This window comes from Bemisia tabaci, chromosome 9 (genome assembly GCF_918797505.1).
Source record: "Bemisia tabaci chromosome 9, PGI_BMITA_v3".
Classification (NCBI taxonomy): Eukaryota; Metazoa; Arthropoda; class Insecta; order Hemiptera; family Aleyrodidae; genus Bemisia; species Bemisia tabaci.
Window position 1 is genome coordinate 2,595,653 of NC_092801.1, and position 27,029 is coordinate 2,622,681.

General features: G+C 38.1%; 1 protein-coding gene across 1 annotated transcript; it reads left to right on the plus strand.

Annotated features, from left to right (window-relative positions):
• Positions 1-10,097: 10,097 nt before the first annotated feature.
• LOC109039419 (uncharacterized) lies at positions 10,098-26,276 on the plus strand. The gene is made up of 3 exons (XM_019054886.2): positions 10,098-10,344; positions 18,998-19,119; positions 21,319-26,276. The coding sequence occupies exon 3, from the start codon at positions 21,320-21,322 to the stop codon at positions 24,920-24,922; it is 3,603 nt and encodes a 1,200-aa protein (XP_018910431.2). The 5' UTR covers positions 10,098-10,344; positions 18,998-19,119; position 21,319; the 3' UTR covers positions 24,923-26,276.
• The last annotated feature ends 753 nt before the right edge of the window (positions 26,277-27,029 follow it).

Here is a 27,029-nt window from a genome sequence, read left to right on the forward strand (position 1 = left end):
TTCCCGGACTTTTTAAAATTCCCTGACATTTCCCGGTTTTCCCTGACTGCGGCAACCCTGAGAATACCAAGCAGAGATACCCTGCAAAGGGTTGAACTTGAAGCAACACTGCATCAGCAAACCTAAAAAACAACACTTGAGGGCTTGTCTTTCAAATTTCGTAACCCTTGTTATCAGATGAATTTATTGAAAGACTCATTTTCATAAAATCCATGAATTATACAAACAGCTTCTTCTCGCTGAGAAAACGAAAATGGACAATCAAAAAATTTGACTACTCCAACTTTGAAAGCACTTCTATTGAAGTTAGAGACAAAGAGCACAGAAAAAAGAACTGACCTATGATTTCAGATAAGACATCGTCGAAAACGGAATCCTCGTCAACAAGCTGATTGACGAGTGATTTGATGGCAGTATCCAGTTGCTCACCGGCTGACTTTCCTACATCTTTGCTTTTTTCTTTACTCCTTGATCTCGGCTTATCCGGCAAATTCAATGCTTTGTTGATGTTTTTCGAGATTTTCGAACAAAGGTCAGGTTTATCTAGGAAGAGGTTGGTCAGGTTTGGCAGATTTGGCTTCTTGAAACGCTAGAAAGTAACAAAAAACCACACAATTAAAATTCTCACTTTGTTCATACTCTTGAGAAGGGTTGCACACTTTTTATTAATCATCAAATTTCATGATTTTCACAGCAAAAAGGGCATAACTGTGTTTTAAAATGAGCCTCATTAGGGACCAAAAAAATTGGGTTGTGCAAATGAATCCTTGTCGGTGAGCTATTGGTACACTTCTTTTTCAAAATACCGATATATCTACTCTAATGTGAACACTATTTTCAGAATCCACCAACTTTAAGGGAGCTGTGAGTTCCCCTAGTCAAACTATAAGAATTTTACAGTAAATCTATCTACTAGGTTATACAATACAAGAAAATTACACTGAAAAAATGGTATGACAAGGCTAAATGGACGTATTTCTGGTAAACGGGAACTAAGCGCCAAATTGAGTTCCATTTGAGGATTTTAGAATCCCTGATAGCGCGTTCTGTCAAACGGAACTAAGCGCCATGAAAAAGCATTGCAAGTATAGGACGGAATGAGCATCGTGTTCCGCAACACCTGCCAATCAAAGCCCCCCTCTCACTTCCTCCCCCTATGGCGTTTAGTTCCGTTTGATAGAAATACATCCAAATAGTAAATAAACACAGCCAGAACGTTTTGGGCCACTTACAAAATTTAAGAATTAGGCTTCAGTTGTGATTGCATCCAATCCATGACAATTTTTGATGTAAAGGACTAGGCAGAAAAATATCCTTCACTCAATTTTAGAAATTTGACTGGGCCTGTGAAAATGGACCTGACCTTCCAGGAGAAATTTTTCCATTACTTTTCGCAAATGCATGGAGGTGGAAAATCAGGAAATTTTGGCGCAAATTTGAGCTGAAAGTCTGGAAAATGGAGAGATATATTAGTCCTGCAGGCTGATTGTTGAAATTGATAGTTATACAAAGCAATAGACCAAGAAGACACAAAAAGTATGGAGCGATCCTATTCATTATAATGGGTGGTTCTTATTGACTAAGGGGGTAAATGATGGACTAATTATAGGGTCTCTCTTGGGTTGCTGTTAGTTAGTCTATTACACCTTCTTTGTCCATTGCAACCGACCGTTTCCACCAATAGGATTCCTCCATGTTCCTTTTGTCTCCTTTGTATACTAATTTCAGCAATCAAGCTGCTGAAGCTCCAAGACATTAATTGGACATATTTCTATCAAACAGAACTATGTGCATTATGACGTGAGCCCTGATATGCGTGTATTCTTATGGGTCTCAGGGCTCATGTCTTAATGCACATAGTTCCGTTTGATAGAAACACGTCCAATTCTTAAACTGAGGAAAAACGTCATTTAAGAGTTTACAAAAAGTTGGGGAAAACTTTCTCCCGGAGAGTAAGGTCTCTTTTCACACATTAGGTCACAAATATGAATACGCTGTTTTTTGGAACAGTAGGTCATACATGACAAGTGTCAGAAACTTACATTGGCATCAACAGCAGTTTGATTAGCAGATCCTTCATCACTAAAGAAATCATCCTTCACTTTGAGTGGTGATTTACGTCGGTTTCTTGTGTTGCCTGGCAGAGACTCCAGGCTTGTAGTCTCAGGAACCGGCAAAACAGGCCCAACACTAAATGATACAGGGGAACATAACTAGTCAGGAGATTATCAGAGTACCTTGACTACCTTTAAAAAAAAATGCAATTTTGACCCTGGGCTTCAGAAATTTTTACAGTGACTACGACCTATCTTAAGGATACTCAGAAAAAGAAATTGTGATGGGTTGCATACCTGCGACTTGAAAAAATCGAAGAAAAATTGTTCACTGGAAATCATACTTTTGCTGTTCTGACAAGTAAATGAACCGTTTTTGTTCTTACTTCATCACTTAGAGTAAGTACTATGATCTGAAAGAGGGATTTTTTTTATTACTTGCAGGGACTTTTATTTATGAATTTTTTAAGATCTTGGATAATTTGGCAAAGGGAACTTTAGATTATTTCCTAAAAAAAATCTACAGAGTGTAAGAAAAACTCTACCTATAGATCATTATCTAAAAGCCACTGATTTTTTGTAACGAACTGCGTGTCTCTCCTTCAATTAAGGGCTGAAAAAATTGATTCCAATGATCAAAGCCCTTAAAAAATAAACTTTTGAGGAGATGCAATTGACAGAATAATAATCATGCAGACAATTGAGTTACCTTTCTGCACTTTGCCTTGCCTTTCACACTTCAAACAGAAAAAAATACTTCTAGGTAATTCACAAAAAAAAAAAAAAAAAAAAAAAAAAAAAAACTGAATACATAAGTTTATCTAGGAAAGGTTCCTCTTCAAAAGAAATGAAAAACAATCAGATTTTTTGAAAAAAACCCATTTATAAAGGTGGGGTGCCACCTTGAGATGTAAAATTTGTATACAACAGTATAGTTGCTCCAAGACGTGACGAACCCGAAGTCCTTTGTCAATCTGCTTCATTTTCACTTCGCAAAATTACTGAGTCCAATATCTCTCCTTATCACATATTTAGACTGAGTGTTTTTAAAATTGGCCAAGGACAGTGAGGAATTCCTTGTAAAATTTGATGTTATGCAACAATTAAAACTTTTTCTTCTTGCGCCTCCCGTTAAGTAAAGTAACACAAGCATCATTTTCACCAAAATTTGGTGGTTCCAAAGTCTTCAAATGCATTAAAAATAAAAAAAGTTATAGTTTATTGACAAATTACAGTCATTTTGTTGCTTTAAAAATTCTAATAGTCAAGGTAATAGCATACCACCAGCGCCAGCTTAAGGTTAAGCGACGGTGAGGAAAGTTTTGATACTTTTTTTTGCCTCTTTGACTATGATCGAATTTGAAGATGAAGGACAAAATGCATGTATCACAAGCGTGAATTTTTACAGTGAGGATTATTTTTTAAAACGTTTTATTTTTTTATTATCAGTAAAAATAGTCGAAGCCGATGTGTTGAAATTCAAACCAAAATAATCAGCCACCCTGAGTTAGTTTTTGGTGTCTCCTACAGGGTTGACATATTGGCCCTTGTGATATTTTTCCTGGAAGGAGACAAATAGTCGTCACAGATTAAAATTCAACCTTGAACATACTAGATTCGGTTGAGGAGAAAAAAGAAGTGATAAAATAATAACTTACTCATCATCAACAGGGAAAGGGAAAGATGTAAAAACAGCACTTGATCCAGGGAATGAAGATTTATCAGAGGTATTTTTTGTGCGGGATTTCCTAGTCATTTTTTGGAATGCAGAAGTCGCCACTTTTTCAGGAGTTTTTGGATCAACCTGAACAAATCATAATAACTTTGATTAGAAAATGACACAACAGAGTGTCATGAGACAATAATATTGAGCATGATTCTGCTTTAAGGTTTGTGGTAAAGTTGCCACTTTGTTCACATTTGACTTTTTGCCTTTCACGATACAATCCCTCAGGAGTTTTACACGTTTTTTACAAAAATATAATTTTGAAGTACATACAATCGAGGGTAAAACAATTAAAAAAAACTTGAATCCTTGCAAGAGGGGTCTTCTACTTTCCTTGAAAGTTTTATTGAAATATTTTTCCTTAGAAAGAGGTAAACTGAATAAAAGAGCGTCACAGACATTAAAAATATAGGTCCTATTTTTGCGATGCCTGTGATGCTCTATTTTTCAGTATAGCTCTTTCTGGGATTTATTTCTTTAAAAATGAAAGTTTATGGAAAGTAGGATACCACTCTTGCAAAGGTCTCAGAATTGTTTTTAAAAATTGTTTTATCCTGGGTACTTAACCCTTTAAAACAGTTGAAAACGTCAAAATGTAATGTCTGTAACAGAAAAAAATACCCAGCAGCAGAGAATCAGTCCTCTTGACTTTCAGCGGAAATATAATTAAACTAGTAAAGTAGTACACTTAAGTTTCTTCAAACGACAACAGAGAATTCCAATTCCTAGTCTTTAAGATCTGTATCATCTGGTACTACTTTGTTTCGTAATACCTTTATAAAATTAGTTCATGTAGATAGATAAACAGTATACAGTTCTTGCAGTATTAATAATATCTTCTTTTTCTTTTCTTTTAAAAAAACAAATTGTCTTAAAGAAATAAAATCATTAAAAAAAATTGGAGGCCATTCTGAAATTACATAACACTTTTACAGTACTTTGACATCCTTCAGACATTTGTGGCACTCAATTGAACTGCACCACTGCACCAGCCTCCTCCACCTACAGAATTATGTTACTCTGGGTTGCTAATGGGTCAGTTGCGCTGGTCACAGAATCATGTTTTGATACTTGATTCTTGTAGATTAGCTGAAAATAATAAGATCCGTCTAAACCGCAATTTCTTATGTTCAATATTAACTGAGATATCGCCCTTTGAAATGTGAGATTTCTGACGTCATCCACCGCGGCAGTGACACCCTTGGTTTCTTCCTCTTTAATTTGATCAGTGGTGCAAAGGGTGCAATGCCAAACTTCAACGATGTTAAACCTAAACAAACTGAGGTGAACTGACTGATCGCCTAATCTCCTCGCGGCGAGTGTGTTATCTCCTAATAAGAAGATCTTCCAAGTGTGAATCCGTCTGTTTCTTGAGTTTGTTTAGGTTTAACGTCGTTGAAGTTTCACGTTGCACCATCCGCATCACTGATCTAACAAAAAAGGGAGAAACCAGGGATGTCACTGCTGCAATACATGATGTCAAAAACCTGACTTTTCAAAGGGCAATATCTCAGTTAATATTGAACATAGAAAGATGCAGTTTGGACGGATCAAGGATCAAATTATTTGGACGGATCAAATTATTTTTTGCTAATCTACAAGAATCAAGCATCAAAACATGATTCTGTAACCAGCGCAACTGACCCATTATACTGCAAAAATAAGGGTCACTATTTGCTGAAGTGATTAAAGATATTGCAAACAATGAAATAAAAGCAGGATGACAATTTTTCTGCTCAGACTTTCCAACTTCACCATTAAATTATCAACTCGAGAAAAATGGCTTAAAACCATTTACAATCCTGGGCTCAAACCGAGTCCCCTATCCCCTACACAGCAAAGAAAGAGATAAATGAATCCTGGTGAGCCCACTCATGAACCCCCGGGAGGGTGACATAAGGCATGCTTTCTTGGCAGGGTCCTGCCAAAAAATTCCAAATTTTTCTTAATTAAACCTTAAAAAAATGACTTGAAAATTGAAGAAGATGCTCAACATTTCAAAATAGGTAAGTATGAATAAAAAAAAGTTTCTTAAGTTTTCCCTGACTTTTCAGTCGAGATCTGCAATTCTTAGTCCTGTAGTATCTACATTTTTAGATAAAACGCAATTTACTGAGGTATCAGCCGTTAATTTTTGAGGTATTGATTTTTCTACAGGAGTGAGTAACTTATTTGAGGAGAGTTGGGGGTGGGCAAAGAAATCAGGCCTGTTATCAGCGCCACTACCAGTTTCACACTTGCGCATCATGGAAAAATTTATACCTAAAACACTGATGGCTGATACCTCAGTAAAAACTGCATACTTTATAAATGATGGCCATAACACATTTTTTTATAACAACATTTTTATCTTGTGTTTCATTACAATAACTAAAAATGAAGCAAAACTTGTAGAACGAACATGACTAAATCTGTAGAAAAGAATCTCATCTTCCGGGAGAAAATTTTCTCTGACTATTTGCCAAAATTTAAAACATAAAGAAAATAAAGAAAGTCGAAACTAGAAAACTCAAACTCACAAAAGTAAATTAAAATTGCCGAAGCTTTTCGAAGCTCCCCGGTCCCTTCTTCGAGGCTAAATTCTGAAACCAGATTTTGAGTTCTATAGTTTTGACCTTCTATATTTTCATTATTTAGCTCACAGTTTATTACCTCGATTTCCAGTTTGTTTCGTTTTGTTTAGTTTTCGTTAATTATGGTTTATTATTTCAACCACATCTTTTTACAACCTAATGATTTTTATCTTGTGACTTAAGGACTATCATATCCTTCAATTGTTGAGATTTTAAAGTCAAATTTGCATCATAATCTTCAATTTTTTTCCTCTTTTTTTGCAAAAGTTGAGATTTATCTCCTAGAGAATAAGGTTCCTCTCCTCAGATCCGATCACAAATTTTGATAGTATGAGCAAAGTTCCAGGCTGAGCCAACTGCTGACAACTGCTGACAATATTTTACAGTCAAATATTTCTCAGTCTTAAGGTATTTACTGACCTGATTTGAAACTCTTACTGTCTTATCATTGTTCCCAGCATTGAAGTTCATGGAGTCTAATAGGAAGTTTAGTTGTTCTGGAAGGCTGAGTTTTTCCAGTGGGTCGTTCTCAAACGTTTTAAGGTGGCTTTGTACTGAAAAAGTGTAATCCACAATAGGAGATAAAAATTGTTGACATTCAACTGGATTTAGCATATCAAGACAAAAAGAGATCCAGACAAAAAAACACGTGGAAGAGGGGCAGGCACTGACGCTATGGCTGCACTGACGCATCAAGAGGGAAAAGCCCCTAGTTGTGGAAGAACAGTCGAACCCTCTTCTATGAACACGTTGACAAAGCTCTTGTACACAATTTCTGGATTTTAAACTGCTGGCACATGAGTGTGTCAGCCATCAGAGAAGCCTCGATTACAGTGGACTCTCGATAATTCGAACCTCGATAATTCGGAAACCTCGTTAATTCGAAGGAAAGTCTGTTTCCCTTGAAAATCTCTCGATAATTCGAAGGAAATCAATGTATTTTTCTCCCCTCGTTATTTCGAAATTTTTAAGCTGGCGCGGCCCTCTGTAATTCGAAATTGCAATGAAAATTCTCTCTGTAATTCGAAGTGTGGGAAGTAAATATGGCCCTCCCTCTATAATTCGAAATGAGACAGTACATTCCCTCTAAAATTCGAAGTCAACTGTTTATGTATCTGGGTGTCTGAAAGAGCTTGACCTTTGACCTAAAGATCTTTTGGCGTAAATCCGTCCATTTGCCCCTCTATAATTCGAATTCAGATGGCGCCTTCCCTCTATAATTCGAACCTCTCTAATTCGAAATTTCTCCACATGGAATTTCTTTAATTCGAACTCTCTTTATTTCAAAACCTCGCTAATTCGAATAAAAAGCCGATTCCCTTCAATTTCGAATTATCGAGAGTCCACTGTACTACATCTATACCTGTTCTCCTTTCTGCCGTACTAAGGAAAAACGCCGTATGAGCCGTTCAGGTGTTGCTAAATTTCCCCTTGCAAATCACTGATTTTAAGGAAAATTTTTTGATATTTGTTTACCAATTAATCAGATAATTTTGTTTGTAATTTGATCTAAAACTTCTGAAAATTTCAAGAGAAAATATTCATAATTTTCCTCAAAAAGAAACATTTTATCAAAGGAAATTTGGCAACTCTCGAATGTTTATACGGCTTTTTTCCTTAGCACAGCAGCTTTAACCATGAAAGGCATCTATCTCCAAGGTACGTGAAACGAAGGTGTACTCTTGCCGACTCCTAGGACGACGATGTCGATGACCGACATGACTCGTAGAACATTCCTTTTGCTTCCAAAGAACATAATACACCCAAAAGTTAAGATTTCCATCAAAATAAAACAAAAATATTAAAAGTTGGTGCATTTTTGTGCACTTAAGAGTTTGTGAAAATTTCAAAAAAGAGCCAGATGTTTTAAATAATAGGTACACATGATCGAATGGGAACTAAGGCTACTGGTAAAATTACAATAAAACTAGACAATATCTGCAGAAATCAATATTGATGTTAAAAAAATTGCAATTTCAATTTGCTGTAACTTTTGATAAATGTTGTTCTACAATTGTAAAGTTGGACTCACCGATGCGATAAACAGAACACAGATAGTCTAGACATTGAAGGAGCGTCAGACCCATGACCTTGGTGGAAAATCTTCTGTACTGCAAGTAAAAAGCATGACACTCTTTTAGATGCTGGGATGTTTGCAGGAATAACAAAGCAGCCTCTGAGCATTTTTCAGCTTCTAGGTACCCTGAAAAGGTTAAAACAAGATCTGATGAATTTTCAGGTCTACAATACATAAATATAGTGCAGTTTAGAGTAAACCATTGCGGAAAGATTTCTCTCAGTTGACGGTAAAGTAACTACGATATTCATTTCTAGTGTTTTCCTGCGAACAGGCGCATCAATCCACGCGCATCTCGTCGCTCCTTTGACGTATGGGCTTATCTCTGTTTCTATTGAGTCCGAGGAAGCATGGATTTTATAAAATGGGGCTAATGTGGAAAATGAGGTATGTCCTTACTGCAGCAAAGCGATGATTTGGCTGTGGGAATCTTCGGGGAAACTCAACCAATTCCCTAAAATCAATCAAAATTGAAAAAAAAATAAAAATAAAATAAACCCTCTAGGAGGATCAGTTGCAAAGCAAAGCAGGAGAGCTAACTCCCATCAATGCCTTCATCAACTACCAGCAGTCTTTCTCTCACCGTGGGCTATCTCTCTCGCACTTAGAAACCCCATCAGAGAAACTAGGATCAAGTTTTAGCTTTTATTATTAAACTTTCAAAGCTCATGTTTGTTCCTAAACATTCCAGACATATGCTGCTAGAACTTATGAGTCTTAGAATTTAATATATACTGTGATATTTTAATAATCACTGACTTTGGAGCCAGATTATAGCAGTGCGACATGGTGGATTTTTTTTATAACTGACGCTCACCAATGCTAAAGATTAACCTTAAACAAAGTTTCTTAGAGGAAGTGAGGACTAGGTTGCAGGGAATTATCTCCTGTGAAACCTCCAACTGGAAGAGAGTGAAAGAACTTGTCAGACTTTATATTCTGCAGAGATTGATTGAAGGTGCATCGACAACATAAAATAGCCCATTCTATTATGCAGTTAGATTTGCCAGATACCTTTCAACAAATCCATCAATCTACAAACAATTTTTGCCGTTAGATAAGAATGTAAAGCTTTACTGGGTAAGCCTACTAATCATCAGTTAACTTGAACGAGGACAAGCGAAGTGGACTGTTCGGCATCTGTCGATTCCATTTCCAATGGGTCCTAAATATTTCATTTCCATGAAGCGCCTTGCTTGTAAATGGAGTTATTGTAAGATATAGAGAAAAAATTTGGAGAAAAGGATCCGTGTCACTCACCATAAACTAATCGAGCAACTTCAGAGGGTAACAGCGCCTCCATGTTCAAAGATATACAAACATATAAAATACAAAGATATCTGTTCAAAAGATCTGACAAATTAAAAGGGCATTCACTCTAGATCGGGTCCAAATACAGACACTGTGTAAATATTCATTCATAAGTAGAAAAGTCACAGCACAATAAAAAAAACCAAATAAGCTAATTTCTGATTATATTATAACCTCAACGTTATCGCATTTTGACAATTTCCCAACAATTTCCCTCTGTTTTCCTTTTTTTTTCTCTCTTCTGTGCGCGCGCGCGCTTAGCATCAACCAATCAGGGACGTTCAGCAGCAACAAGTGAACAATTTAGCGCGCTGTTCAAATAATTTGTATTTAGTGTTACAGGTGTTCCAACGGCTTTGAAAAGGTAAACACATTTTTGTGATTCAAAAACGTGTTCCACGTGAACGCATCATACAAACTTGGAAGTTTAATCTTTTATCATTTTTGGTTTTTGTATTTAAGTGATTCTTCGTCTTGTGTCGTTAAAATTATTTAGAGGTATGTTCTCGAGGCATACTTAGTTGAATTTCCGTGTCACAAATGTGATGTGAAGTTTGAAGTTGCTATCCAAAACATCTCTCTTTTTATGATCTCAATCATCTGGTAAGTAAGCACGTGCGTCTTGTTCATATTTTTCCCGATCCCATCCTTTAAGTAACTTGTTTATCGTAGAATAAGAATGGAAACTTCAAGTTGAATTATTTTGTCAATATCATATGCTTTGTCTGTGGAGCAGACCCAAACCATGCGCCATTTCAGCCGTACCTCATGGAGGTCTCGATGATAAGCAGTTTATCAGTGATGATGATGGTAAATATGTTCGGTCAGCTTATTCGTGGCCCTAATAAAGTATGAACTGTTGTTACACTCATTTTTGACCTGTCATGAGTCACCTGAGTTTCAGTGATGAAGCTGAAGTTGAGCGCTTCTCGATGAAAACAGCAAGTGGGGGCTGTGTTTTTCATTAGCACCCTTGTTTGAACATCCGAAGCACCTACTCAAAAGCCTTCTTTTTCCCGGACATTTCGTTCAAACTTTGCTCTTTTCTCCTTCACCATATACTTACCTAGGCACTGCACTCTTTTCCTCACTACTGTACTCAGGCACCATTTTATCCTCTTACCTAGTTACTGCTGTAACTAGAATGGCTACCACTTACTGTTTCCTGCAATGCTGAGGATAATTTGCATACCCAAACTAGGCACATGTTCCGCAATGCGAAGCAGTCTTCAAACTATCATCATGCAAGAGTTACGCCCTCCAAAAGCGTGTCCTCAACATTAAAAGTTGGCTGTCACTCGTTGACAGTTGATTTGGTTACATTGATCGACTTACTGCATTCATTACAAAATGCCAGGCTGAGAAATCAGTCCTCTTTCAAATAGTTGAAAGCGCTAGAAACATTCCAAACTCTGAGTATCTTGAAGCAGGAATCGTCTAGCTGCTTTCTCGCCTAAGTCGGCCTCCGATGGTGTAGTGGTTGTAGCGCTATGATTGGGAGGTCCTGAGTTCGATTCCTGGCAAGGCGACCCAAGTTTGTTGGTTTCAAACGATGGTTGCCTGGGACTGGTTGTAGGGACGGAGGGGGACGGGACTAAAGCGCAAGGATTAGCCCTAGTGAGCTACTTGAATTAGTTAAAAAAGAAAGAAAAAAAAAAAAGTACTTAAATTTTTGCCCTCCAGCAAGCATTCCAGCTTTGACTCAAAATTTTAACTTCTCCCATCTAGTAATAATCTGTAATTCCAAGTCCACGTTATGACTTTGACTTTGTTTAAATCAGAAATTATCAATTTGAAGAAATAGGAACCAGTGATCCTCTCTTAATTGCACCTCCCCCCCAGCATATCGTTGGTGAAAGTGCGATGTCAGGGGGGGCAGCCCCCGGGGTGTTGGTCTCCTTGAATGTCATGTGAGGCAGCCCCCGAGGGTTTGGGCTTCTTGGATGCCAGGTGGGGCAGCTTCCGGGGGTAGGGCTCCTTGGATACCAATGGGGCCAGCCCTTAGGGTTGGGCTTCTTGGATATCAGGTTGGGCAGCCCCTGGGGGGTTGGCCTCCTTGGATATCAGGGGGGGGGTAGTTCCTGGGGGTTGGGCTTCTTAGATGTCAGGTGGGCAGCCCCAAGGTGGTCTCCTTGGAAGTCAGGTGGAGCAGCCCCCAAGTGGTGGGTCTCCTTGAATGCCAGGTAGGGCAATCCCCGGGGGGTTGGGCTCCTTGAATGACAGGTGGTTGGGCTCCTTGGAAATCAGGGGGGGCAGTCCCCGGGGGTTGAGCTTTTCGGATGTCACGCGGAGCACCCCTGGAGGCTGGGCTTTTTGGATGCCAGGTGGGGCATCTCCAGAGGTTTTGTTCCCTAAGAAGCACGTATCACATTGCTAAAATTCGTACCCCGTTGCCCGGGTCAATTATTTTCCTTCAATTGGCTGGGTATGCAAAACGACTGTCCCAACGCACGAATAGTGGTATCAGAATTTCGCATTAAGATCACATAGTGGGTTGAAGGCGCTCCTCTGCATCGGATCTGAGTGGCCCTGTACTACGATGTTGACCAGAAAAATTCAGAATTTTGGAGTCTTCCATCGAGGCGTAATTTTGAAAAATACCCGATGAACATTATTGCACGTTGCAAGATTTTTTTTTCTCCTGAAGTCTTATTTAAAAAATGAGAGTCCAAACGCCCGCTTCAGATTGTGGGTTTTTAAGTCTTTTTGCTTTGGTCATCGTATTCTCATGCAGGATTGAGAGATTCGCCGTTTACAAGATCGCAACTTACTCAAAAGCGGTTGTGAATTCAATCAGTTTCGCACGGATAAAATGAGCTTGCGACGATGAACTATGAATAATCAGAATTGAAGAAAAGGTACTGTGTCCACTGGTCCATTTGAAGGGCGTAGAGCGTGGATGGATGGAGCATGGATGCCCTCCGGGTTTCTACGGGCGAAGATGGATGTGCGTTTCCAACGGTATATATGCCAAAGTGTTGGGGGAAAAATCGAAAAAAAAGTATTACCGACATAATTTTTTCAGGATCCTCGCAGAGGCGATATATTCTAGAGACCACGCACTGTCTTCTTATGATTTTATGTCTTCTTCTCATGGTGTAAAAGATATTCAAGGAAGCCAATTCTCTCATTCACTTATTGGTGACTCATCGTATACGATCAACTACTTACAGCTTCTAAACAAGTCTTAAGTATGAATAAACTCTACTTTTGATCTTCATGATCAAGAGCAGGTTCAAAACGCTAATGGACCACTAGACAAGGTACGAATTTTAGCATTCTGATACATATGTTTCGTAACAAAAATTTCACGTAGAACACAATGCGCACAACAGAAATTACCGAAATTAAAGTCTTACGAAGATATTTAATGATTCCTGATGCGTGAATTCTAATCACCCGCTCATGAAAACTCAATGGTCTGCGTGATTCACATCGCGCGCTAAACGTTATCATGAACGTCTCTGCGATATAAAAATCTGGCAACCTCAATCTTGACGCTTTGGATCAGCTGTAGCAAATTGCCTACAGTTTGAACAACACATGGTGGGAAATGAATATTGCTCGATCGAGAACTTGCTGAAATCGTTGTAGTGTGCGATTTGACTCACGTAGAGCTTTGAGTTTCTTGTAAGCGGGCAGTTCAAATTCCTCGTAACCAATGTGAAATGAAAATTTTAATATCTCCGTCAGAAGTTGGTTTCAGTCATTTTCGTTGCGCGAATCGTGTTCTACGTGAAATTCTGGTGAAGAACATGTCTCAGAATGCTTTAATTCAGACCTTGTCTAGTGGTCCATAACGGAAATGCGTATCTCGTGATGAAACGTCATTTTCCAATCATACAATGCTTGATCTGGCCATATGAGATCAAACTAATGCTTATCTGGAAAGGAATTGTAAGCGTGAAAATCTTTTTACAGTCTTTAAATGATCCAAATCCGCCAACAACAGGTTTGAAACATGAATTGCAGAAATGCGTATCTCGTGATGAAGTGTCAACTCTTAGTGCCGAAAACGCAAATCTCGGCATTTCTGCTGTCTTTTCTAACAGTTCGAGATATTATTCAAAATGCTGACGGAGTCTGAAAGAGCATCTTATTCTTGCTATCTTCAAGAATTATTACCCCTCTAAAGAGGAGTGTATATTGTTTTTTTTCTTTTTTATGCTTCTGGAAAATCGTGTTTTCCGAGATATGCTCTTCTGCACTTTCACCATCGATATGAATTTCGGTCAGCAATGACGTAAACAATTTTAAATTATTTTTCCTTCAACTTGCTGTGATCCTGATCTATTTGTTTTGATTTCATTAGACTTAAAATTGCCCTTTAAATGATTGATTAGATCAATCATAATCGAATGTATCTTAACACTTGTACTGTTGCTCAATGCACTCACCAGTCACCAGCAGCTCAGCACTTTCAATTTCTTTTAAAGATTTGTCCTAATTTTTTGTCATACCAATTCATCTGTTAAAATGTCAAAAACTGAAGAGACTTTTCAAAAGGATCGACTTTGACAGGAATGCAGTGAACTGCATCAAGTTTAAACAGAGTGTAAGAGGTTTGAACTTCTATTCCTCCATCTATCCTCCATTGTCAGCGTTGAGAACAAAGGTTGACGACTATTTTTACATTAAAAATAATCTCTCTTGACTTCAAACTTTCTACAGGATAACTATTAAAATATCCTAGTCGAATTTAATATTCCTTCCAACTCATTTCTTTCAAAAATGCGTCATAGTGTGTCTCTGTCATAGTAACTCGGACTGGGAGAAACTGGGATTCATCAGGGAATCTAGGAATAAAAACCATCAGGGAATAATCAGGGAATCTGTTCCAGAAGCCGGGAATCTCTTCTTCCATTTTATTCATTACCATAAATGTCCCCCCCCCCCCCTGGTACCTATCATGCCACCGTACTTCTAGAAATTCTCTTCAAATATATTCAAATTCGAGAAGCATAAAATCCAAGAAAAACTGTCAGTTGGTTTCCTTTTAAAAATATTAAACATGAATGTAGATTTGCAACGTCGAAATCGAAATCTGTCGACTTAAGCAATCGATTTGCATTTGCCGTTTGTGCACAGTGCTCTGTGTGCCAAAGAGAAAATAAGAGAAAGCTGAAACCCTCCGTTATACTGCCGTGCTAAGGAAAAACACCGTTTGAACCCCCAGGCGTTGCATTTCTTTTGATAACACACGAATTCCCTGGTAAACTTGTGAATATTTCTCTCCAATTTTTTCGATAATTTTGTTCGCAATTTCGCCGACAGTTCCTGAAAATTCCAAGGAAAAATATTCATAACTTGTCTTAGAAATAAACATTTTAACAAAGGAAATCTAGCAACTCTCGAATGTTCATACGGCATTCTTCCTTTGCACGGCAGTATAGGTAATTGGAGCTGCAGAAGGAAGCTGCGCGACTTAGCAGCGGCGCGCGCCTTCATTTCCGTGCGACACCTCCCGCATTGCAGCGAAGTTAATATAGTTGCGTGACCCAATCTAACCTAACTCGAATCTTTCGTGGAAGTTTCATGCCTTTGCGACAGATTTGAATCGGATCGAGAGCATTAATTGAAGTTAATAAATTAATGTAGGAAGAAATAAATAACTAGATACCGAACATATTTTGTTGCATTATTGCTTTCTTTCTAGATTTTGAATTAAGGTGATTCGTCAAGCTCAAGTGACGGGGTCGAACTGGTATGCTATGTATCGCGTCGATTAGGTCAAAAATCTCGGCAGATTTTGAATTTTCAGCAAGAAAAAGGACGATAGCCCCTGCGCATGAGCCTAAAGAATCAATCATTCTAAACCCCAAAATTGGCAAAATTCAGAGAAATGAAAGCAGAATAGTGTTTGGAAAAAAATTTCGCATTTGATACAGAAATCGATATCTGAATTGAATGCGAGGTTTTTTTCCAAACACTGTTCTGCTTTCATTTCTCTGAATTTTGCCAATAATGGGTTTAGAATGATTGATTCTTTAGGCTCATGCGCAGGGGCTATCGTCCCTTTTTTTTTGCTAAAAATTCAAAATCTGCCGAGATTTTTTATCTAATCAATGCGATATATCGCATGTCAGTTCGACCACGTCACTTGAGCTTGACGAATCACCTTAAGAGCGAGAAGTTTACGTCTTCAAGCGTGCATCAACCTAATATTACCCATTACGCAGTCTTGGCTGTGGCTCCAGCTCATCGATAGCCAGTATTGAAAAATGCGTCCACGGAAAGTCTATATATATAAAACTATTCTATTTAGATAAATATTCACTATGGCAGCCCGAGAACGTAGATGTAAAATATTGCCGTGCTAAGGAATAACGCCGTATAAACATTCAAAAGTTGCCTTTCTCCTCGGAAAATACCAATTTTTGAAGAAAGTTATCAATATTTTCTCTTGAAATTTTCAGACTTTTTAGCTCAAATTGCAAACTAAATTACCTGAGAAACCGGAAGACAAATCTTCAAAGATGATCTTGAAAATTAGTGATTTTTCCAAGGAAATTTGGCAACTCTTGAAGGTTCATACGGCGTTCTTTCCTAGCATGGTAGAATAGGACAAGAAAATGCGGGGACGATCTGTTAAAAAAACACAATAATTTACAAACAGAATTTACTCGTGTGTTTTATAAATTATTGCGTTTTTTCAGTCTCGTCCCCGCCTTTTCTTGTCCCATTTTATACGTACAAATATCCAATTAAAAAAATATACAAACATACAAAATATTTGATTATGTTATTTTCCCCTTATTTTTTAAGAAAAGACTAATTAAAACAGTCCTCTGGCAGAGGTGTGTCCGCGATCACTACATATATAACGGTGAAAAATCGCTTTGATCCTTAAATTGCTAGCAGCAGTCGTTGACATTTTCAAACAACCTCTGCTATATTTCTTTAATACAAAATATTCGTATGCATTAAGCAACTGGGGCATTTTAAACATGGTCTCTGGGACCGGGAAATCCAGGATTCATCGGGGAACGTAAATCTTTGGAAAACTCAGGGGAGTCGTTCCAGAAACCGGGAATCTCTTCTTCCACCGCTTACAAATATTTTCCTTTTCAAAGTTTTTGGAAATTTGAAGCACTTATTATTATTATTATTTAGGTTTTTGGCTCTGCACCTGAGCCGCTATCATTGACCTCTCGAATGACACATTGGAGAATTTGCACGCAATTTTTTTATTGCTTCATCTGAAAGTGCCTAATGAGCTGAGTTCGCAATATTTTTCATAATTTTTTTCTGACATGGGAAATTGGAGAAAAATTGATTTAAAAGTGAGAAAATGCGCCGCCTTGTGACGTCATCTGGCGGCATTTCCCATTTAAACACATGTATTTTAGCAGAATCGGTTATTTTGTCATATCTCCTCTAATAATCGCTCAATTTATGAATCAAGGGTATCTTCGTGTTCAGTTCACTCAGAGGATTCCACTTAAACAGGAAATTTATCAAATTTCAGACCCTTGCAAATTCTCCAAGGGGCTTTCATCGACCACGTAGTATAAACACCTGGAACAATTTTGGAATTAAAACTTGGAATGTGCGCCAAAAAATCGGCTGAAAGATTTTAAAAAAACCAATAGTTTTCTCCAAGAAAATCCTGGGGAAGTGGGGGAAAACTTATATGTTTCTCATGAGTGAATGAGTCCCTGAATATCAAGAAACCATCAGGGAATGACCATGGTTAATGTTTCTAGAAACCATGGTTTCTCTTGAACTCGATCCAGTACTGAATTTAATAAAAAATTACCTTTCACTCTGAAGATGACGCAATCCGAAATATATCTAGGCATGCGTGGTTGTTGTTTTTTTACTATGTAATAAAAACATCTATGGATCTAGGTTTGAATGTTTTTAGTGTATTAATAAACTAATACTCAGATACCACACGAGGTCTGTTAGATTAGAAACCGGATTTTGGTCATATCTAGCCCTCAATGCGTCCGAATTAGGTTTTCTTGAACTTCCCTGATAGCTGGAATTATACTTAAGAACGCTACGTTCACAAATTTGAAAAGCCCTATTTAGCTTCGTTGGTATGTGGCTTGAAGTCAGGCAACCTCATGGGTGTTCTGCGATTTTTATGTTTGACCGAACTTGTCTCACTTTTTTCGGTCTTGCACTACATTTTTCAACCCACAAGGACGATTGGAGTTTCGTCTCCATATCGTAGCCGTACACTAAAGTATTGTCACCGAAAATGATCCTATCCAAAAATGTAGGGTCATTGTTAGAACGTTCAAACAGTTAGAAGGAAATTGACATTTGGTTGGATTTTCGTTCAACGGACAACAATCAAGTGTATCTGAAACTCGATGCGTGTCTACATATTCTATAAAAATTGTATGTACAAAGCCTTTAGAAATATTACTCTGTTCAGCAAGCTCGAAACGACCATTTTCGAGCACTTTTTCCCGCACTTCCTCCACGTGGCAAATGTCAGTTGTCGTTGGCGGTCGATTCCCGCATGCTCCTCATCTTCGACGAACTCCTGACCAGTTTTGAATCGTTTAACCCACTCAAAACAGTGAGAACAACTCATACAATGATCTTGGTAAACTTTACTTAGCATGCCAAAAGTTTCGTTACAAGGTATACCTAGTTTAAAACAAAATTAAATGTCAAATCTTTGCTCTATCAGTGATCGCATGATGAAAATCGCAGAACGCACCTGACTTACTCGTATTCAAGGTGACACAGAATGAACACTGATCATGATAAACAAAATATGTGGATCTAGCATTCTTTAGTATATTTCCAGCCATCAGGAAAGTCCAAGAAAACCTATTTTGGACGCATTGTGGGCTAGTTAACACGAAAATCCGGTTTCCAATCTAACAGACCTCGTATAGACGGTGAAACTTCAAAACCACGCATCTTGTTTGCGGTGTTTAAAAATCTCCGGTCTCAAAATATTTTTTTACAGGTGAACGAATCAACATTATTCCTTGAAGTTTTCACACAATTTTCTTCGCACAGAGAAGAAAAATCAAGACAGTTTAGTTGAATAAATTTTAATTTAAAAAATAAAATAAAATACGGCAGGAACTCTGCAACGTCGCAAACCGGAATACATGCTTTGGTAGTTTCACCTTTGGTATGCAAAGTTACACTACACCTGGTCCAAATGTTGCAAAAGATCGATTTGAGGAGAAAAATAAAGTTTAAGGTCATCAGGTACTTTCATCATTTTTGAAAAATGTTCTGTTTTGATCCCTTTTTTATCCAACGGTTATCATTGTTGTAGGTACGAACTTTTTACCCCCAGACGAAGCGGAAAGTCTATCCTGTGTACCTGTTTCTGGGGGAAGATCTCTTTTTTACCTTGTGACCTTTTACGAAAACGAAACCGGCTTTTTCGGCATCCAGGTCAGTAACGCCTTAGCATTTGTTAATTTTAAGTTATTAGACTTGGAGTAAGGGTTGTGGTGAACTTGTGCTCAAAGTGAAGGCCTGTTCTTGCTGATTGAGTACGCAATGAAATGTGACAAAAGATCTGCCATTTTTTTTTCCAGGTATTTATTTTGAAGTAAAGATAGCTCATCTTCTGCCGCACTCCAAAAGTGGGTGTAAACTTATTGACGTGGACTCTGATGGGAATATCGACGTAAAACCGAAGGAAGAGGTATTTTGTTCGCTGTGTGTCAAAATCTCTGATCCCATTTTATTTCATTTCATCAGAGGAGAACAAAGTAACGCGATCCCTTAGAATTTTAGTGCACAGAATCGGCTGCTAAAAATTAAGTACTCTTACAGTACGTTTTCAGTACCTTTCCAAAAAATTCAGATACTGTCAAGTTGATTGCTGATTTGAGTTCCTATTACTTAGTTATATTTCTTACCGCTTGTTTATTGTTAATTCTTCTATAAAAATCATCCATTCGCCAAGTACAATCCTAGCTTAAGCACACTTAAACTATGCGGTCAAAACTGCAAAAGCGGAAAAGGAAAACCGACAAGGTCAGCGGGGAGGCTACTTCAATGTTAATTTTCCATTGCATTGCCAAGGCGCAACGATACAACTATTCGCGCTCTCCGGAATGCGTGAGGTATCACGCCGTAATTGAAGGCGTTTTTGAAACTGCCTTTCCGTACCGGGATTCTTGTGTCACTTACATAGGGAGTCTACTAAAGCTGCCCGGCAAACATCAAGTACTTTCACAGTACTTTTCCAGTACCTTTCCATAAACTTGTATGGTGCTTTTAAGTCCCAAGTAGCAAAATAAAAATATTTTATGAAAAAAAAATCGATGAAACAAATTTAGAAAATAAAGAAAAAGTAGCTAGCATTACGGAAAGTAGACAGAAAATTTAAAGTGAGTGTCACTATTTACCGAAAAATATAGGTCTATTTCCTGTCTACAAAATTGATCTATTTTCCGTTTAGAAAATTGATAGGGCTATTTCTTTAAGAAAAAATATCCAAAAACCTGTCGGAAAATAGAGAATGGATCTTCTTTATCTATTCCTTAGAAATTTAAAATTCAGAAAACAGATGGAAAAAATACAGAATTAAGACAACAAAATTGTCGGTTTTCCTTGTATTTAGTGTCCGGAACATAGACAGAAAATAGAAGTTTTTTAATAATTTCCTTACTTCTACTTGATACATCTATTTTCTTTCCATTTTCTTTCTATTTTATTTTTCTGTCTAGAAAATAGACAATTTCTGAATTACTGCTAGACAGAAAATAGAACCCTATGTTACTTGGGGTGACGAAATTTGAAAATCGCCGAAATTCACGCTCAAATCGCGGGTACTTGATGTTTGTCTCACGTTCTTCCCCTCCGGAGTGTGTGGATTCAATCGGTTCGGTTGAAAATTGAAAAATGGCGAATTTTATCATTGGTGCGGGCTCAAAAATATTTTAGTTTTCCAGGATATTACAAATGAACATAAAATAGACCGCTTTTAGCAGAGAGGAACTAAGCCACATCAGCTATTGCCAAAAACTAGACGATTAAATTTTGCAGTTTGCCGAGGGAGGGTTTGTGCGGATACTTTTTAAAATGTTTAGGACTTTACTTTTTATTATTTGCTTACTGAAAATTCACTGAAATTTGCACAAAAATCCGCCAGACTGCTTTCATGTAAAAAATGAAATTGTCCAATTTAATTTGGCAGTAGCTGATGCGACTTATCTAGAATTTGAATGTAGTTAATTCATTTTCGTTTTAGTACAGAGATATACAAAGCTTATAGACAAATAGGTAACAAAAGAAAAACAAATAAAGGATAAAACATCCACCAAAGACACTTAGCCATTGTGTCGGGGGGAGCCTCTTTGTTTTATTTTGTTTCATTTTTCCGATTTTTTGTCCCTTTTTTCTCCTTCTTTTTATTTTTTTTTACTTACTTCTCCCTCGCTTATCCCACTTGGGAAAAAAGGAAATTGCTGATTTAACAATTTTGTAGTCAAAACAAGTGTCTGACCTGTTTCAATGTAGATTTTACAATTAAAAAAATGCCAACTGAACCATGCTCATGGTTACAATAATATATACATAAAGTGTGCATTCGGTAATGGTTTTTTTCTTAATTTGTCGCTGGTCGCTTTTTTTTTTCAGAATGAGCATCCACACCAGTGGTCTACCAACGTTTTTAAGCACTTTATTCCCTTTGGGGAACGTCCCACCCGTATGTTTAACCCAGGACCTACCCCCAGAGGCAGACGCTCACATTCTCCTGCTGGGTTGCGGCGATGCACGGAACATTCTATTCACCTGTTTCGCAGACAACAAACGGAAACTCGACGTCACCTGCTGTGACATTGCACCTATGATCCACGCACGGAATGTACTATTATACACTCTCATTAGCGATGACGAATCCAATGAAAACATCGAGCTTATTTGGAACTTATACTATCACTGGAAAATAGACGGAAACTCAGTGGATCTTCTCGAGTCTCAGATCCAGAGGCTTCTAGCGGTGTCCGAGTCTATAGATCATTGGCATAATTCTGTTTACGGGTCCATGATCCGATTTTGCGATGAAAAATCCCTGTCCTGCGTGAGAGCTTATTGGGAGGGCTTTACAACGAGGGGCCTCTCGAATTCTGCTAAGAAGGATCGGCTCAAGCGGCTACAGACTGCGATCGATAGAGTCAGAGAAGACCGCCTTCTTAACGGTGGTCCTGATTACAAAGGTTATCGGGCTTTATTCCCGACCAACATGAATGTAGATGGACAGGCCTGGTCGGCTCTGGATTCTGTCGCTAAGCAATGGTGGGGCCACGGAATGGTATCAGCAGAGAACACACCAGCTGTGCGACCGGCTCACTTGAACCCAGTTTTCTTGTATTCTCCTGATGGTGAGCTGACCATGCATGAAGGTACATCACCTCTTGGCAGCCTTCCTCTATGCACTGCTTATATTTTATTGAGCAAGGAATGTCCCCTCTACCAGGAGAAAAAAGGTCGATCCCCTACGGAACATCTGGTCAATTGCGCGAAAAGTAATTTCTTTCAATGGGCGCCAGCATTCAGGAAAGCCATTAAGAATGGGTCGGTTATACGAATCTTCTCTGGTCATGCTTTTCCCTTCTGCTTCACTTTGCGCAACTGTCAACTTACCGGATCGACATCGATGAATTTGCCCTTTCACAATTGGACCAACAGCCCCCTCATTCTTCACCATAGTGATTATGGTGACAGCAAAGATTCTGCTCCCTTGAGCTTCGACGTTATCGATACATCTAATTTAGCAGATTACTTAGGACCATTAAATGTAGTCGCTCTTACGTCAAGCCTACTCAAGCGTAATGTATCGAGTTGCCTGTATACACAGTTGATGGTTATGTTCGACTCCAGTCTCCAAGAAAGACTGACCAATCTCTTCGGTGTTGATGTGCGCTCTATGTCCTTCCTCCTCGGTCTTGTCCTCCCAGATCTCTTCACCAACGCAACCAGCACCGTAGACGAGTATCCAAACATCGACAAAATCATTGTACAAAAGCCGGGTTCTATCTGCAGGCCTACAGTAGTTTCACGTCTCCGCTGGAGGCGATTGGGAACGCCAGGCATGTTACCAAGCGTGCAGGTGGAAGCGAAGGAACTCGCAAAGTTTCTAACTCACGTTCATCGTGCGATGTTTCAGTTGGATGACTTACCTGACATTTTTGGCCATCATAATTTAACGAGAGAAGACGCATTGAAGGACCTACATCGCCCCTACAATCGTGCAAGCTTTGCGTTTCTTTTGAGCCATCTCAAGGCAACACTTACCGTAGACTGGGATGAATGTCTGAAGGAGATATATAATGTACTTGGCGTGGATGGACCAAAAGGATCATCCAACGATCATCATCTTGAGGACCTCCTCCTCAACTTACATACATTTGGGGTTGACAGCAGTCATTTTACCAAGCCAAATCCTGCAAACATGAATGGTACCGTCCTCGCTTCAGTGTTGTCTGAATGCGAAGATTTGCCAGACCAATTATGTGTAACAATTCGTGTGCCTAAGAAGCACCTCAATGCCATCGGAAAGTGTCTTGGTTCTCAGGGTATCGTTTGTCATTTTGAAGGTAGAAATCCTCAAGGCCAGGTGTACCGTCGTTCTTTCTCCTCTGTTCAGATGGCTTTTCGAAAATTGGACGAGTCAAATGGAGAAGTACATTCAAATCCGCTCAGTTTTGAAGGTTCTGGTGTATTTTTTTGCACTTCAGACGTATTTGCATCCGTTATGGTACCCACCTCAATGCTCATTTCAATGCTTCTCCAGTCGGTACCAAAAGTGAAGTTTATTGTGAAGTACAATCCCATGACTTACATGTTTTATTTCATGAAATTGGGTCCTGAACTTTGTTTTTTCTCAACTGAAATAACAAGTTCAGATGTTTCTATTACAAAATTCATGCCAGGAATGTCTGGGCTTCCAAGATTCATCAATCTTGAAAACAGAGAAGTGAAACTAGCCTCAAATTCGACCTCTGTTCGCTTTTCTGGTGATGGTTTGAAAATAAACTCATTGATTCGACGCATCACGTTGGAGTCAGAGATAGACAAAGCTGTACTAGCCAATAAATCTTCTGTCGTTCAAGTGAAGTTCCTGTCCCCGTATGTGGCAGTAGCTAATATTGGCAGATCTCTTGAGTTTAAATTTGAGTTTCCTGCTCCCGTGTCAATATCGAAGCACAGGGTCAGAATCGCCAGAAAATCATCCTACATTGAAATTGAAAGTCGTTTCCTTGACCCAGTGGAGGAGGATGTTCCAGCTTTCTTGTTCCCGTGCTTTCTCTCACAAACTCCACCAAACATCGTGTCTTGGTCGTCAATGCGTGTTAATCTCGACGTTATGCCTTCGATAGATTTAGACAACGGGCAAGAATTGACGTGGCTCAATGACTATTTGGGGCAAATGTTCTCCAGAGAAGAGTACCAGAACTTCTTGTCGCGTGCAGATGATTTACGTGTCAGCATCAAAGAAAGCATAATGCAATTTTTCATGGGGTACGCGGGACTTTACTTACGTAGAGACAACTTCGTTTGCCTCGAGGGCATGGACCAAAGCCGGAAGGCTCTTATACTGCCATCATGTCTCCGCCTAGACTTGGCCAGCTATTCTGTTGTACTTGACAGTGCGTTAATTCCTCTCACAAATACTGTCATGAGTGACAAGGTTGTAACTCGTTTTCTAAAAAAACTGTATGACAATGATGTTCTCCGAAAAGTCCCTGTCAACGATTCTGTTAATCGTGCGTGGAAGGCAATGATGCCTGCAATGGTTGAGCGTTGTCGCACGTGGAATCACACATCAGGATGTGATTACAAGAAGATCGGCGAGGTGCCCCTTCCACAAGGCCTTGACAGAGATGGTGAATCCTCAATCTGTACCTGTGGTGTTGGGAAGTTTCCGAAAGGCTATTTGAAAGATCTGATCAAGGAGTTCTCAGCCGTGAACCACTTACTTCGTCAATATGCAACTCGAGTGGCTATTTCACCTTTCTTTGCTGTTACTTATGTCGATAACTGCGATCTTACAGATTTCATTAACGTGATGTGCTCCAAATGTGGCGACGAAAAACGGAAAAACCCAACCGCAAAGCAGCAGAGTTTGCTTAAGTGCTCAAGATGCAAAACTGTTCAGTACTGCTCAGTTGACTGTCAAAAAGCAGACTGGAAACAACATAAAGTATTTTGCAAGGCTATGCAGGACTGCGTGCCATGAAGAGTCGTCAATTGAAATATGGAAGGTTGCGCAGGCTCCTGTCTTTTACGAAACGGTTTTAAGTTGTCTTGTTTTTCTTTTCCTTCCCAAAATAAAAGCAAGGGAGTTTGAATATTTCCCTCTTAATATTTTTTGAGGCCTCTGCCAAATTCCTCACTCAAAATATCAATTTTATACTAAAATTCAACAATCTTATACTTACTTTACTAATTCCTCTTAACATGTTAGTGCATGTCAGTATTTTTCTTTCTTTTAAATTTGCAGTCAATGTTTTTGTTGCTACAGAAGTGGCAAAGAAATTCGTATACTTTCAATGTGTCTCTCTCAGCTTTTTTCAACATATTTCTGTATTACCATCGTGTTTTCTTAACTCAAAATAATTGAATACTTACTGCATTTTCTAATATTGTAATCCTGATCCGATTATCCTGTTTGATATGCTCCAAGGAGATAAGCCTCGTAGCAGCTTTGAAGAAGCATATCCGATCAATTTTGTCTCCATTTTTAAAGCGCAAAAAATAAATGCCCGTTTCCGTTTTCCAAAAAATATCTTGCCGAAGTCTTTTGTCCCGTAGAGAAATTTGGAATCCAAAAACAGAAATGCTTTTTCAAATTTATGTCAAATCTTATCGGAAAAAACTGAAAAAAACAGCGTTACTTGAGAATCTCTGACTTCAATATTTTTTTATCTAGCTTGTTACCAAGTTGAAAGTACAGTGGTTAAAACGTTTCTTAACGATCTTATATATTGGTTGAATAATGCTCGTAATTGTAAAAGAATTTAAAACAGTACTTACTTCATCAAGAAACTAATGATTTCATGTGCAGCTGTAATGCCACCATTATTTTGACTGATATAATTTTCTCAACAATTGACAATCATAGTGTAACATTTTTTGTATCCTTAATAATATTTTTTACCTACAATACTCATTACTTCAGTACTTACTTCATCAAGAAACTAATGATTTCATGTGCAGCTGTCATTCCACCATCATTTTGACTGATATAATTTCCTTCACCATTGATGATCATAGTGTAGCAGTTTTTGTATCCTTATTAATATTTTTTACCTACAATACTCATTACTTCATCGGATGTGATAAGCATCATTTTTTTTTACCTGTTGTGCCTGTAGATTGGTAATTGCAAAATGTGTTTCGTGATTTACCTTTAAGTATTAATGCCATAATAATTGTTCTTAGGTTTATTGTTACTCTGTACAAGCTACTATTCTTAAATTTCAATAATTACATGTTTCTAATTTCAAGTTTATTCTTTTGGTTTCATTTGTCAGAAAAATTGTTCACTGAAAAATATCATTTTCAAAAATTTAAAATTTTATTGCCTTGAATGAGTAGTTTTTCTTGGGGGAGGGCGGGGCGTTAATTACAGCCTAAGCAAAATAATGAGGTGATTTTCTCTACGCTACAACGGCATACAAAAAGCGCATACCTTGGTGAGGAAATTGATTCACAAAACGCAGGGCTGAACATGTGACATTCATTTTTGTGAGGATATAATTTTCTTTTTCTTTTGAAATGGGCCAAGGGCTTTAAAAAATTGAGTGAAATAAAAATTTATGAATCAATCTGGAGTCTATATCAAGACATCGTGAAAGTCCTGCAAATCCTATGCACATAGTTCTTTTTAGCATAAATACGTTCTTATGTTCAACTGATAGCAGCAAAGCGGAATATTTTGCAACAGAGAAAGCTCTATCTTTTTTCTCAAAATATTTTTAGCAAGTAGTGTGGTAAAAAAGCTATTGAGTATTCTCACAATAGATTAGTACTTTCAAAATTCTTTGAAATCTTGTATGTAAATTTTACCTACTTTTTATGTGAAATTTACTAAACCACTAAACCTCTGTCAGGGCTCTTTTTCTATACCCAGAGGTAAAAAAATCGAATTTAGTAAAATAATTATCATTTATATCCAGCGTTCACATCTCCTACATAATCATAGTAAAATGAGCTGAATTCAGCCATAGACAGGAACTGAGTGATAAGTTGGTCCCTTTCGGATCGCTCAAGAGTAACATTCAACTTCTAAAAAAAAAACTATTGCAACCTTACTAACACACTCTCTCATGGAGAGCCCTGCT